Genomic DNA, 16,355 nt, shown 5'->3' with positions numbered 1-16,355 from the left:
TATTTCTAGATTTTACAACTAAACAGGCAGTCACAAGTGTAGTTATCTAGGAAGCACTGAGGTCATGATTTCAATAGTGCAGCAGGTGCAGTGGCACCAGGGCCAAAAGCTCCAGGCACCCCATTAAGCACAGATTATTGCTATATTTTACAACTAAACAGGCAATCACAAGTGTAATTATCTTTCAGGCACTAGGGTCATGATTTGAATGGTGCAACAGATACAATGGTACATGGCCAAAAAAGCTGTCAGAACTCCTCTAAACACCTAGTATTGCTATATGTTACTACTAAACAGGCAGTCACATTTTCAGTTACCTTGCAGTTGAAAGGGGCCTGATTTAAAGGGTGCAGCAGGTGCAGTGGCACCGGGGCCAACGGTTGTCATTATGCGACTAAACACCAAATATTTCTATATTTTACTACCAAACAGGCAGTAACAAGTGCAGTTATCTTGCAGGCAACATGGTCATTATTTGAATGGTGCAGCAGATGTCGTGGCACCAGGCCTAAAAGTTGTTGGAGCCCCTATAAACACTTAATATTGCTATATTTTACAACTATACAGGCCGTCATAATTGCAGTTATCTAGCAAGCACTAGGGTTATAATTTTAGTAGTGCAGCAGGTGCAGTGGCACCAGGGCCAAAAGCTCCAGGCACCCCACTAAACACCTGACACGGCTACATTTTATTCCCAAACAGGCAACCACAAGTGCAGTTACCTTGCAGACAACAGGGTCATGATTTGAATGATGCAGCAGGTGCAGAAGCACCGGGCCCAAAAGTTGTCAGAACTCCTCTAAACACATAATATTGCTATATTTGACTACTAAACAGGCAGTCACAATTGCAGTTAAAAGGGACTTGAATGTGCAGCAGGTGCAGTGGCACTGGGGCCAAAAGCTCTAGGGACCCCACTAAACCCAGATTACTGCTAAATTTTACTACTAAACAAGACAGTCACAGGTGCATTTATCTAGCAGGCAATAGCGTCATGATTTGAATGGTGCAGGAGGTGCAGTAGCACCAGGACCAAAAGCTCTAGGCACTCCACTAAACACCTAATATTGCTATATTTTACTACACAAACAGGCAGTTATCTTGCAGACAACAAATCCATGATTGAATGGTGCAGCAGGTGCAATGGCACAGGGCCCAAAATTTGTCATGACCTCCACAAAACACCTAATATTGCTATATTATACTACTATACACTACCATACAGGCAGATACAAATGCAGTTATCTTGTAGTTAAAAGGGGTTTGATTTGAATGGTGTAGCAGGTGTAGTGGTAGCATGCCAAAAGTAGTCGTAAATCCCCTATACACCAAGGGGCTCATTTATGAGCCCATGCAACATTTTTGCGACGCTGGTGCGTCACTATTTGTGATTCACCGGTGGCGTAAAAAATGTGCCAAGTTGCGCCATATTTACAAAGTGTCGCATCTAGGCAGATGCATCACTTTGTAAACCCCTTAGCTACGTTATACCTGCGTCAGGTATAATGTATGCAGAGTGAGCCTTCCCCCACATCCAAGCCTCATAGAAGTGGTGCATTGAAATCTATAGGATTTCAGTGCGCCACTTCTAGGACCCTTTGCGTCAAATCCTTACGCCTGCTTCATAGCAGGCGTAAGGGTGATGCAGTGCTACATTCATAGGTCTACCCCGCAATTGCTGGAGTTGCGTCACGCTTCCGACACAACTCCATCAATGCATCAGTTTTGTGCGACTGATACATCAGTACTACTGACGTATCTGTCATTCCTTGCGAAATGATGCGTCATAGAGAAAATCTAATGCATCCATCATGTCGGGAGGAGGACGAACTGGGAAGTGATGCATCGCTGTTTTCATGCAGCAATGTCACTTCTCATAAATAAGGCCCCAAAATTGTTATATTTTACTACTAAACAGGCAGTCACAAATTCAGTTATCTTGCAGGCACCAGATGCATGATCTGAATGGTGCAGCAGGTGCAGTGGTACCAGGCCACAAAATTTCAGAACTCCTCTAAACACATAATATTGCTATTTCAACAATTAATTCGATTATATCCCTCTTTCATTTCATTTTTCCAAATGTTGCAATTACTTACCCACACTATACCACTAGTAACAGCACAATACATTGCCTTTTTGTACATAAACAAGTCATAACACTTTAACAGACTTTCTGTAACTTATATTGTACCACTACTCAGCAAGCTACAACTTACAACAAAAAACAGCTCATTATTAGTCACATAGATGCATTTACTGATGTTTGTTGTTTCTGTTATCTATATTCAGACATACAATCATTCAAATAGAGTAGGGGTGCAATTTTCTCATCACAGTGCACAGTGATGTCACAAGGGAATAGCAGGAAGAACATTAGGGGACTTATTCACAAGCCCCTTGCGCCACCGGTACGTCACTTTTTCCCATTTTAAAAGTGACGCAACTGTGTCGCAAGGGGCTTGTAAATAAGCCCCTAGATGTGCATTGAATAGAGTATTTCTAGAGGTCTATTTATTTTAACGCAATTGATGAAATGCTTTCAGTTCACAGTTCAGCTCATTCCTGTCTCTTACCCAGCTCAGCTGACAGCTGCAGGGGTGTGCGCTCCTTGTAATCTCTTGCAGTGATGTCAGCCTCATACTTCAGTAAGATCTTCAGCGCCTCGACCGCATCATACTTGGCCGCATAATGTATCGGAGCTTGCTTCCCACGTGTGGTAGTTGCGCAGATTTTGGCTGACAAAGAGAAAAAGTGAATGAAAGTTTGTATATTCCATCTATAATTCTCCTTTCTCACAGCCTGATTTAGTGGTGAGTGATAACAAGGCAGCTGCCAAAGGTTAGTTGTTGTCCCATCCACCCCTCTCTCGCCTTCCTTCCCCGCCTCATTTATAAATCAGGGTGGGGCAGGTTGGTTTTCTTGATGACGGAGCCGCCACCAGCTCTGCCATTGGGCAAACCCTCAGCGCAGAGCACCCACGGGTGTACTTGGCAGCCAGCCCTATGTAGTCCGGGCCTCCCAGGGTCATGCAAACCTGCGTAGGTCCTGTCTGGGATCAGCAGCGGGCACGAACATAAAAATGCCATTAAGTCGTCGATGAGCGCCGAGAAAACTCCCAGCACATGCGGGACAGTTTTTTGCTTAATTTCCAAACACAGACCTTTTAGGGTATGTAGTTATGAAATAAAAAGAGCCGACATTTCCCGCATGCGGGACATCACTGCATTGTAGACCAGCCGTAACAGTTTTTTTTGTTTTCTTTTTATTAAAGCGGCTACCACCAAGTTAAGCCAGAGCCGGAAAGAAAAACTGTTATATATGGCGAGCCAGTGGAGAAGGTGCTTGATGAGAAACCCGCCATACTCAGAAAGAGTCCCTACGGGGCAGATTTACGTTTCCTGGCGCATCCCTGCAAAACAGCAAGGATGCGCCAGGAAAGATGCGTGACGCAAGTTTACCCTTGTGCCACCACAGATGCGCCGCATTTAGAATGCGGCGCATCATGGCGCATAGATAAACAGATGCGTGTCGCATCTGCAGGTGTAAGGTTGGCGCAGTGCTTGGTGTTGTATAGCAGGCGCCGTGCAACTCCAGCACTGTTCCAACCTGGCCTATCCGCAACATGGTGCGTCACTCGTGGGTTTTGAAGTAACATGGCCGTAAAAGTGACTCAGTGAAATCTTGTAGATTTCACTGTGTCACCTTTACGTGGCGTTCCGGCAACAGAATGCCCACCCTGCGCCGGAACGCCCACATGAAACCTGAGTCAGGTTTCATGTGGTGCAAGGCTTTACAACGTGACGCATCTCCCTAGATGCGTCATGTTGTAAATAAGGTGCAACTTGTTGCATGGTTTACGCCACTGCTGCATCACAAAAGTGACGCAACTGCAGCATAACAGTGTTGCAAGGGGCTTGTAAATCTGCTCCTCAACAAAGATAATTATTCCTGTAACAAATCCATTCAATGTATACAACCCCCCATAATCTCACCAATTTCTACTGGTGATGCAAACAATGCATCTCTTATGACCTCTGGCGATTACTGATACAGTACACACCCAATATATGTCAAGTACTCCCTTTGGCCATCATTTGTTTTATTATTCTTAATCGGTTGCTGAAAAGCTTTGGCTTCATCCAACCCCTAGGATTGGAAACATTGCTTCTTTACTGCCGGTTCAGCTGGCGTCTAAAAGAAGCCCATCTATCGATGCAACCCAGAACAATATGTACCAAAAAATAAACAACAGCACACAGCCTTTACCTGTGGGTCAAGGTGTATGCATTTTTGAACGATTGAGCCATCAAGCAACGACTGCTTGCAAGAATGCCATGCAAGCCTTTGGCACAAGGGTATTTCATTGGGTAGAGTATTCCTGGGGCTCTATTACACAAAGGGCATACTTTTGCTGTTTGAGCTACAGCGCACCATTAAATAGGTGCGCCGTGCGCAAACAGGAATATTGTACCCTATTCCAAAGCATGCACTGCTTCAAAGCTGCTCCTTGTTTCACAGTGCAGGAGGCAACCCAACTGCACTTTGAGGAGGGATTAGAGATCACCTGAGGGATCCATTGGACCCCCTCAGCCCCTCTAGAGGGCTGCCATCAGGAGCGCACCAACAGTGCACCACTCTTTTGAGCTCACTTTCAGTGTTATCCCTAACAGCTTCTTTGCACCTCCATCTATAATTATATGTGGGCGCAGAGGCAAAAAGATTCCCTCATTTGTATGGGAGCACTCCCCCATGCACACGAGGGAATGCCCTCTTGAGAGAGGACTGGCGTTACATGTGCGCTAGCACTATCAGTATTACAGAAAGTGCCGCACAAGCATCTGCGGCCCCTTCTGTAATACCAAAGTTGCCAGAGAACACACAAAGCCGGCACACATGCCTGTTGGCCCCCCGGGTACTTTCTGTAATACGGGCCCTCCTGCTTTGAAGCAACCGCTCTGTATTTCACTTGAATGCTCGCCCCCCTAGGGCAGTGTGCGTTCACGGCTTTCCTGGATGCAGTGCATTCTTTGCACTAGGGTGAGTTTTCCTGTTTGCGCCACGGTGCATCTTTAAATGGGTACGCCATAGGGCAAACAGGAAAAGTGCTCTCTATGTGTAATAGGGCCACAGGTGTTTTTTCTTTTTTATTACAGGAGCATCATGAGTGATGAGGCCAGCAGCTATGCCTAGAGTGAATTAAGTATGCTTCTTTTGGCCTGTGAAAATTAGGAGAAGAATGTTCTAATTGTTTTCTTTGAACACTGAAGTGCAGAAACAAGCCCATCAATTGATTTTTAAAGAGTGTTTACTGTACTTTAGCTGAATGCCTTAATGGTGCTCATTTGTTTTTAACAAGTCTTCTCTGGCTTCCAATCAGATGAGTTAGATGAGTTCTCATGTACCATCCAAATGCCAATACTATGGTATGTGAGCAGTACTTTCGTTCGGCTAAGATGGACACCCTCCCTAAAAGTAGGACTTCAGACATGGGAGCAGAATTGACAACTCGGGCTGATTTCAGTGGGTAAAACCATTGCAATGCTCCAGCCCTTGAGCTAGTGCAACACTTGTAAAACACTGATTTTAATTAACGTAGAGTGACTATTAGTGTGTATTCTACAGCAGGGTATTTGCCAAGACCACATCCCAAGCCAACAGGAGGCTTGTCTAATTAGCAGACTCTTAGGGGTACATTAACTAACCATGTTTGCATCGCAAAAGTGATGAAAATTGACGCTATATCTTAATTTACTAATTTACTTTCTAGCACTAAACTTGTTAAGCACTGGAAAGCACTCGAAAAGCAGCACATAGCATGGCTTTGCATTACTTAGTGCCAAGGGTGTTCCCATCCAACCACCCAAGGTTTCTGACGCTCAGCCCTATTTACTTAGAAATGTAGAGAAGGTTTAGCATCAGAAAATAGCGCCCACTTCAACCAGGCGCTATCGCTGAGAAATGCTTACATCTCTCCATTCTTTTGCGACATTGCATGTGATGTGTGCTACACTGTACAGCACAAATGCAAGGTGAGAAATGTTTTGAAGTGAGTCTCAGCATAGTATTTTGTACTGGAAGAGTATCCTTCCAGTACAAATCCTATGCTAGTCTCACATGGGCACCCTTGCACTATGGTGCAAAGGTGTGTACGTGGCGCATGGTAGCACATTACTGTGGCGGCGCTAAGGAGAGGAGAGTGTCTTATTTCTGTAAATAAGAGGCTCTTCTGCTCTTTCCTTTTCACGCCCTAGAGCATTTGTGGCCGCTGCATTGCACTGCGTGAAAAACTAGTAAATCTGGGTCTCAGACTCATGGCAGAGGTAGATTATTAAGCACTGTAGCCAAATTCACTTTTGCATTACCAATATTCAGATCTATAAAATCTTTACAAATAGCTAGGTTTAGAGGTTTACTTGGATATTAGAAATACGGTCTCTGTTCCCATACCTTCTCTCTCTTTTACATTTTTAGAAGTCATTGATGTTTACCTAGAATGTGGCAGCATTGCTTGTTCAATTTAAGTGTATGGCTGGAAGCCTTGATCTCCTTCGCCACCAATACTGTCATATGTCAGATTCCAGACACTGCACATCCGAAAGAGTCACCCTGACCTCATATACCAGACAACCAAGTCCCACATTAAGATTCTGATAACGATTAAGGAGCAAGCTTAGCAATTGCAAGAGCTTCTGGTCAGCCTCCCACATAATGCTAGTGCACCCTAAATAAATGGTCAACTTTGCAATGCAAATGAACTTCAACCAGCCCAGCCACACAAATGTCCTACTACTATTAATAAGCTAGCGGTATGTTGGCAAAAACATTACCATATAAAAACTAATACCCCTGAATCAAAGCCACCTACGGTACCTCATCATCCATACACACATCACATTCCTGCCCCAGTGAAATATCCGTACATTATTTTAACATCAGGCTCAAATTCCAGCCTGTGTGTTGAAGGGTGCATTAGGGGGAAATCATAGAGGGACCCCAATTCCAGGGTGCCCATGGCCCATCACTATTCTTCAAAGGCATGATCGCAGAGCGGTTTGCTTTGTCACTCCAAGGAATAAATATACCCTACAAGGGAGGTAGCTGTCGGCTGACTCTAGCATCTGGGATCCCTGAAGTGACGCCCTCTATTCCTACGAACAATTTGTCAATGATTGGAACATTGTGGGGTTGAGCAACAAGCTTGCTCATGAGGATTGGGGGGAATTTATAGAAACAGCTGACATAGTCATGGTTAAAGAAACGTGGGAGATCTCCCCTCTATATAAGCAGGGTGTTATAACCTTTCATGTCCCAGTGTGTTATTCTAAACCAGGTAGACAACCTGGTGGGTTGCTAATTTGGGTTAAGATTGCGGTGGAGTATCATGTTAGCCAATTATCTATCATTTGTCCAGACCTGCTTAGTAGTGAGATTTCTACTCCAGATAAAACAAATATTCGGCTGTTCAATGTATACAGCAGAAATGTCTCTAAAACAGCTGATCCCCCTGCCCTTCAACTTTTTAATGATTTTATTGCCACTGGACCACTCGAAGAAGCAGTTATAATCATGGCTTAGGATTTTAACATATGTTTTGAACCATCTGCACTCTATAATGAAACAGCAGGAGAGGAAAACCAATATTCGGGTATTCCCTAAATTTTGAGGTCTTCCTTATCCCCACTTCCAAGAGTTGCCCTCCAAATGCTGGATCTTTGTGTGAGTTGCAGTCTGAGGGCATGTAATGGTAAAACCAAATCTGATCTGGAGATGCATCCTAATTTTAAAAGAAATACCTACCGGAGCCGTATTGATTTAATTTTATTAGATGTTCAATCCTGGGGGAATCTTATAGATGTGGAAGTCCTGCCTAGATATGAGAACGACCACTTCCCTCTTCACCTCTCACTTTGTGGAGGTGACGAATGGGGGAGTGTGACCCGTCAGTTGCCTGGAGGTGCTCTTTCAGTCAGTAACAATCGGAGGAGAATTAAGTGGGACAGCATTATGGACAATGAGTCCAAGTATACCCTATTCTATCATGACCTAGTCCCTATCCTGTCTTACATGGCTAATTCAGAGGAAGCCCCTGACATGGTCATGAATGCTCATTCCAAATGGTTTGAGAAATTGAAAATGAGCTCCTTTATTAAACCTCCCCCACACAAGAATCCCCCTCAGAAGGCAGATCCCACATATTATGACAGGACCTGCAGGTCAGCTAAGCGTATTCTCCTCAACGCCCTTAGAAGACGGTTCTCGCAGGATATAAAGTTAGCTACAAAAGTGCAAAGTAGTCCTGAATCATGCACAATTGACATGGAATACAGCAATTTGGAATGACAACATGTCTACAACATGCCTAGGGGACCAAGTAGCTTTCTGACACATAATAGCACATGGTGCCAAGACAAATAGGATGAGGCCGGAAGTACACATTCTCTCACACTTTGGGTGAATCATTTTAAATCTTTATATAGTGGCTTCCCTCTAACCCTTGCGAATCTTGATTCCCCTGATCCTATGGTGCCCTGCACATCATGCAAGACTGCATTTAACTTAGATATTATTAAAGATGGATGGGTATTTTCCATGACCAAAGTGACTGCGGCCATTAGATCTCAGAAGGAGGAAAGGCCAAAATGCTAGAGCGAATACCAGTGGCCACAATGCTAGATCGAATACCAGTGGACCCTTTTAAATCTGAACTGGCAATTTGGGCAACCTACCTTTCATGCATTTTTAATGTCCTTTAAGAAGGAGAAGAGATTCCATCCTCATAGGAAGGGGCAGAATTTATTCCCATACATAAGAAAGGCCCATAGTCTGATCCAGCCAACTACCGCCCAATTAGCCTCTTTGATCTTTTGGAAGCTTTTATTAGATCAGTTCCTTATTTGGGTCAAAGAAAGGAAAATTGTAACCCAGTTTCAGCCTGGATCAAGATTTTACTTAATAAGGTGGAAAGAAGTAGACATGAAAAGGGAGAGCGTTTATGTTGGTTATGTTGATCTCCAGGCGGCATTTGATACTGTCCCTAGCGATAAGGTACGGTGTACACTAGGTGACCTTGGGCTTCCCCGCCCTCTTCTTGATTTCTTTCCCAGGCTTCACCACGATAATTTTGCTCAAGTCAGATGGGGTACTAATGGGAAAACTCTGATCCCTTTAAGGTTGCAAAATGAGTCAGGCATGGATGTGTTTTTGCACCTACATTTCTCCTGCTGTTTATAAATCAGTCAATCAGGGGTTTGTAAAGTGCAGCTACTTACCCATGAGGGTCTCAAGGTGTTGGAGGGGGAGGCTGCAGATCTGTCTGAGGGCTGGGTACATTCGAAGAGCCAGGTTTTGAGGTCCTTCCTGAATTGGGACATCGATGGGGACTGCCTGAGGCGGGGGTATGGTAGTCCAAGTCTTGGCGGCGAGGTAGGAGAAGGATCTTTCTCCGTTTCTGGTCTTGCAGATCTGTGGGACGGTGGCCAGAGTGGAGCGGTCTGTTGGGTGCGTGGAGTGAGAGACTGTGGGTCAGGAATGCTGGTCTGGCATTGTGGAGGGCCTTGTGTGAGTGGGTGAGGAGCTTCAAGGTTATTCTGCTGTCGACTGGAAGCCAGTGGAGTTCACCCAGGTGTTGTACAATGTGGCTGCGGCAGGGGATTTTTAGGACCAGTCTGGCTATGGCGTTTTGGACGTTCTGGAGCTTCTGGAGGAGTGTTTTGGGTGACGCCGGCGTAGAGTGCATTGCTGTAGTCGAGTCTGCTCCTGATGAGGGTGTGAGTGACCCTCTTCCTGAATTCAGTGGGGATCCATCTGAAGGTCTTTAAGAGCAGGCAGAGCATGGTGAAACATGATGAGGAGACAGTATTGATATGGCGGTTCATTTTGAGAGAGGAGTCCAGTATGATGCTAAGGTTTCGTGCTTGGTCCATGGGTGACAGGTGTGTTCCCAGTGTAGCAGGCAACCAGGAGTCTTTCCGAGCAGAGGGGGTGGATCCCATGATGAGGACTTCTGTCTTGTCATAGTTGAACTTGAGGCAGCTGTCTCTTATCCAGGTGACGACAGCTTTAATCCCTTTGTGGAAGTTGTTCTTGGATACTGTGGGTTCGTTGGTGAAGGAGAGGATAAGCTGGGTGTTGTCATGTAGGAGGAGACGATATGAGTCTGTGGTTCCTGACGATGGCTGTGAGTGGGGCCATGTAGAAGTTGAAGAGAGTGAGGCTCAGGGAGAAGCCTTGGGACACTACGCAGCTGATCTCTGTAGGTTCTGAGAGGTACGGTGGTAGTCTGACCTGCTGTGTTCGGCTGGTGAGGAAGGACTGCATTGAGTGCCTTTTGGGTTGTCATAATAATTCTCCAGTTCTAAGGGAAACTAAAATACCCTCCCTATTATTCACAGACAATACTTTATTAGTATAAAAAAAAACAAGGCACTAGAGACCCTTTTAAGTAAGTTTAACATACTTTGCCTAGATCATGGACTAGCAATCAACGCGAGTAAAACAACATTCATGGCCTTCCACCCCCATAGAGGCTTTAGAAGATCAATAATGTCCGAAGGGGAGGAGCTGGAGAAAGTGCTAGATTTTGATTGCCTTAGAACTCACCTCTACAGTGCAAATAGGTGAGGTTCCTGAGCTATCAAAAATACTCTTATACTAAACAATAGGGCACAGCAATACGAAAATTTGCAAACATCCCTAGTTCCTTCCAATTTCTCTCTTCTTGAGCTTTGGAGGGCCAAAGCTGTAGCTGCCGCTACATATGGAGCTGAACTCTGGGGATGTGCTAATTTGAAAGCTGTAGAGGTGGCTAAGAATAAATCTTTAAGAGCAGCCCTTAAATTGCCCCAAAGTACGGCACTGATTTCTAAACATGACTTTGGCTTCCAGTCTATTGCACCCCTAGCCTATTTGAAACCTATTCTGTTTTGGGTACGGATTTGGTCTACACCTGATCTGTCAGAATATATGGTGTGATTAAGAGATGTTCTCAATAAAACACAGAGAGCCGTTTTGTTACCCTGGTTGGACTACGTAAAACAGTCCCTATACTATATGAATCTATATGAGTACTTGCTGTCCCCTGAAACTATTCAATCTTCCACAAATAGGAGAGTGAAGACCATCTACTGGGAGCTTGAGGAGGTAAATTCTCTAAAAATGCGGGTGTGCGCAAAATGACTGATTTTGTCATATGACTCAAGCCCACCCCATATTTTGATAAATATATGCATGATATCGACCCTCCATTCATAAAAGTTCTTTATATAAGTTTTAGGCTAGGTGAGTTACCGCTTGCTACCTTTACCACTAAATGGAATAGTCAGCAAGGTGGAAACAAAATATGTGCTGTCTGCAGAAGTGCTGAACAAAGTGATGATCACCTCCTCTTTTTCTGCCCAAGGTATTATAAGCAGCATAGACATTGGATTGCTCCTTTGTGCCATCTTTTAGGTGTCGCAAAATACAGGGTAGAGTTAAGAATATGCAGAGCAGACAGGGCCCAGTCACTGTTTTCTCCATTGCTAAATACTTGGAAGGCATATGGTCAGATCAACAAAAAATGTCACTTTTACCCTTTCTTTTTTCTCTCTAATGTATATTCCCCTCCCTGTCGTGCATCATGGTTTTACTGGTTTTATAACTTGTTTTACATTACAGTGTAAGCTGAAGGACTTGCATTTTATTCAAGTGGATAGTCTGGGTGACAGGTAATGGGTACCTAACTCTAGTTATATTCTAGTATCCATTACATCTTGTTCAACCATTGATAAATCCCTATGCCCTATGTGTTAAATGTAGTACGCACATGCCTAGCATTATTTTTTTTATCAGGGTACCCACTTTTTAAAGTGTATTTTTTTTGGTCCAAAGATTTCCAACATCCTTACTACAACATGACATGTATAAAACATACTTTATGACGGACCATAATAGGTTTTTGGAATGGTAAACACATTCTGGGCAGCCTCCCACATAATCCAGGGCCACCCTAAATAAAGTGGTCAACTTTGCAATGAAAATGAACTCCAACCTGCCCAGTCACACAAATCTCCTACTACTATTAATAATCTAGCGGTGTGTTGGCAAAAACATGACCATTTAAGAACTGTTGCCCCTGGATCAAAGCCATCCATGGTTCCTCATTATCAGTACAGGTTTCAAACTGCACCCTTACTACTTCCTCATGAGATCTGTCCTCATTTAAACATCATATTCTAATTGCACTCAAACCACCCTGCATTCTTATACGATGTCCATCCTACACTCTAATTGGACTCTCAATTAAAAAAAGTCCAAGCTAAACAGCTCTCAATTCTCTCCCTTGCTATGTTCAAGGATTTTGTCAAAACAGACCTGACCCAAATAGAAATTCAAAATGATTGACGCTGGACCCAAATCTCTTGACTGGCTCTGACACACCTTACATCCCTATCAATGCACACACTCTTTAAACTCTGTGCATAATCTTCTTTAGTCTTCCACCTCACTCACCTTCCATCAGCATCCACCTCTTAACATATGCACCCATACAGCTGTGTTATATGAATTAATACAAAATGGAAATGTGTGTTTCAACAATTTTGCAATTGATCCATTGAAAATAAAGCAGTTAATTGAGTTACTGATTTTAGAAGCATGTATTTGTCAACATTTGTTTATTAGAATCTGAGATTAATTGGATTGAGGATTAGAGGCACAATTTATCAGCTATATTGCATCCAGAAGAAGTGCCATATCCTTAATTCATACATCTGTCAACTAAATAAAAAGCTACTTACCTTTGGTAACAATGTTTCTGGGGGAAACATATTTTTCCCACAGATTCAGCACTTTAGGAATCATTATTTCAGGATTTATATGAAGGTGCTGCTCCAACACACTTAAAAGGCCCTGCACTGTCTTGACAACCCGTGGAAACCAGTGAGGAGCCATCCATGACCATGGAAGCCTGTGCCTGAAGGGGGTTGAATTGATGACCCATCCAAAGGCTGGATGTGTCCGTGCACAAGTAACAATCTGGATGAACTGACTTTAAGATCTCAGGCGAGAATTTCCCTGCTGTGGCCACTGTTTCCTCAGGAACCAATGGAGAGCATTCATCTTCCATCTGGCTTGTGGCACCAGCAGTATGCATGCGACCATGGAGCCATCAGAACCTCAGATTGATCTTCCAAATAGCTGCGATCCTCTGAGAAGGTGGAAAGGTTTTCAATTGGGCCATGTCCAAGACCACTGCGATGACGGTTCATTTCTGTGTGGGAGAGAGACAGGACTTTGGGCATCAGTGGCAAAGCCCAAGATGTGGAGGAGAGTCATCATTTGTTGAAGGTGTTGCCTTACTGACACTGGAGACCACTAGTCAGGTATCCAAGTGTGGAATTTATGGACTCCTGAGCATCACAGTAAAGCTCAAAATAGTCATCATAAAGTTCAAGGGACTTCAACCAGTCTAATTCAGGACCAGTAAAACTTGGCTCTGGGATGGAATCCTGAACTTGCCTTGTTGAACACAAAAGTTCAGAAGGCAAATTTCCAGGATGGGTCTCGGATCTCCATCCTTCTTGGGAACCAATAAGTAAAGGGAATACAATTCTGTGTCCCTCCATCCAGAAGCAGTGCCTCTATGGCTCTTTTGTCCAGTATAGCAAGAATTACTGCCTCCAAAATGTAGGTATGTGCTTCTGAACACGTCCCTGTGGGAGGAGGGTAGTCCATAAGGAAGAACAGGAAGGGCAGGGCATAGCCCTTGCAAATTAGTTGGATGGCCCGGGATCCATCATGATCATCTACTAGTTGATGGAAAAATGGAAGACCATCTCTTCCACCAAAGGGTGATATTGTGATGGGGGAGTCAAAGAGGTTTTGATGCTGCAGACCTGGCAGATGATAGTGGAGACTGCATGTACTGTTGTTGCTGGTGATAGCATTCCCTTCATCCACTGCTACCACAAAAGTAGCAGCATAACTGCTGGGGTGTCTGGACAGGCTGAGAAGATTCTCTCTCCCAGGACTGTGCTGCAGTGGAGTAGCCACATGTTGGACCTGGGCCTTTTTGCAGGGTCACCCCCAAACATTTTTCCTTCCTCCTCCTACATTTTGCTGAATTCATTTTTATTGGCTTAAGGAGGAGCTGGGCACAGCACCACTTACACATGAATAGGCTGTGTCATATCCCTACACAAAGGGCTGTATACGCCTACAGTTAGTCTGGAGCCAAGGCTGGGAAGGCAGGGCATCTGTGCACTTCAAAAGCATGCCACTAGAAGCTTCTTCCCACTTCAGAGGCACAACTGTGTATACAAAATTGACCTCAGACACAAACTCTTCAGGCCACTTTTGGATCTGTGGATACTCTGCCACGAAGAGGGACTGCTGTGCTCCTACAGGGTCTGCCTCTCTGCTGGACTGCTACTCTGAAAGAGCTACTGACCTGCTGTACTTACCTCCTTCCCTCTTACCTGGGCAAGAAGAACTGGACCTGCAACTTCATCTTGTAACCAGGACCCCAGAGTGACTCAAGGGGATACACACAAGCTGTATCTTTTATGTTTTTGAAGAGTTCAGTACATAGAAGAAAGGTGAATGCAGCCAAGCATCCAGGTGCAGCGTCACAGCGGTGTCCATGGACAGAATAATGGAGTACGCTGCATCCAGGCTGCACTTCAAGATCTGTTTGGATGCATCCAATCTGTCAATGACCAGGTCAATAAACACATTTTTCAATGGGATTTTTGTCAATTTCAACAAAACATGCACGTATCAGCCCAGGAGGCAGGAGACATTATCAGTACGCTGGGAAAATATTTAGACAACTAGACTTTTCAGTGACAGGAAAGACGACAGAATACTGTATGTCACTCATAGTATGTCTGTGGTGTCTGGCTACGTGACTGTGGGCAGAAATTTGTTTCGCCACCGCAACTATGAGAAGATCCAAGAGGAAATGGAGACAGATGTTGTACAGTGCTTCTCTTGCTTATCTGACTAGCACTCTAGAATATCATGGGGTTCCTGGTTCTGGAATTTCCATCTGCCCTGTTGGCAGTTGGAGCTCTGATCAGATAGGGGATGGTCCTACCGACTCTGTGCTGCAATAAAGCTTACTTCAACAAGTACTCTGCTTCCAGACATCATGTTTACTTACTACATTTGGCGACTTGGACTAAGATATCACGTCTGGCCACAGCTTCTATTCCATAGCTTTGCAGCAGAAGAAATACAGAGAGGTAGGAGTTCCATCAACCCTCGAACCCTGTGCAGTTAACGAAGCAGAGTGAAGCGAAACTCCGACTCATCGTTATCCTACAAGGGGAGTAGTCGACTCCCAGGATTTTGTCAAGTGCTGTCGTTGAGAGGTATGGCGTTAATTTGGAAATCAAAGGCCCTGAGATGACGAAACGGTAACCGCGACGGAAACAGCGTTCCAAAGGTATCGTAGCAACCAAGATATGGCGTCAGCATCCTAGCAACTACTGAAACACGACGCAGCTACGAGACGCTGGACTACGCAGCAGTTCTGATCCCAAGACGAACTTACGTCTAGGTACGTCAGCGCACGTCTGGACGTGCTGACGCAGGGCGTGGACGGCCATTTTGTAAGTCCCAAACAAAAGTAGTTGCGTAGGAGACGCGACTCAACGCTGCAGCATCGGCTGTTTGTATCGCGCATCAGATGTTCCATTAATGCCGGTACATTGACAATTAAAGTCACACACAGAAGGTGAATAATCTATACGGTAAGCGCTGAAGGAATTGTTAGTTACTTCATCATTACACAGTTGTTTATTACCCTTTGGCTGAGAACTATCACATTGCAATACAACTGTATTAGCGCATTTCAGACAAAACATTACCTGACTCCTCATAGTTTACTATATTACTAGCATGTCACAACCAATTAATGTAGCCCTCCCTCCCCAATTCCTACCTGAACCAGGGAATCCATCTATGGCATGGGAAGATTGGATTGTAATGTTCCATAATTACATAGAGGCTCTGGATGGAGAAGATTTCTCACCTAAGAGAAAGAAGGCCCTACTAATGACTACATTAGGAAAAGAGGGGCAACGTGTATTCAAATTTATACCGCAAGTTCTATCTTCAGGATCCACGTCACAAGTTGACGAATTCAAGGAAGCTATAGCGAGACTGGAGACTAGATTTGGCAAAGAAGAAAATTTGGTCTTACAGAGATATAAGTTTTACAAAAACAAGCAGTTGGAGGGTGAAAGCATAGATGATTTTGTTGCGCGGTTACGTGAACTGTCAGTAAAGTGCAGTTTTGGTCAGATGGCCGACGAACTTATCAGAGACCAACTAATTGTTCAAGCGAACAATAGGAAAGTTCAAGAACG

The 16,355-nt window shown here is 44.3% G+C and overlaps 1 protein-coding gene across 1 annotated transcript in view; it reads right to left on the bottom strand.

Moving 5' to 3' along the window:
• The window catches only part of LOC144827992 (uncharacterized), a 557,648-nt gene that overhangs the window by 475,110 nt on the left and 66,183 nt on the right, over positions 1-16,355 (bottom strand). Inside the window, exons 4-5 of the mRNA XM_078686140.1 lie at positions 7,475-7,489; positions 2,577-2,719 (exon numbers count right to left, since the gene is read on the bottom strand). Of these exons, the coding sequence (XP_078542266.1) occupies positions 2,577-2,719; positions 7,475-7,489 (158 nt within the window). The remainder of the gene's footprint in view (positions 1-2,576; positions 2,720-7,474; positions 7,490-16,355) is intronic.

The sequence above is a fragment of the Lissotriton helveticus genome, chromosome 4_1 (genome assembly GCF_964261635.1).
Source record: "Lissotriton helveticus chromosome 4_1, aLisHel1.1, whole genome shotgun sequence".
In the NCBI taxonomy this organism is placed as follows: Eukaryota; Metazoa; Chordata; class Amphibia; order Caudata; family Salamandridae; genus Lissotriton; species Lissotriton helveticus.
This window is presented reverse-complemented; position numbering and strand designations above follow the sequence as displayed.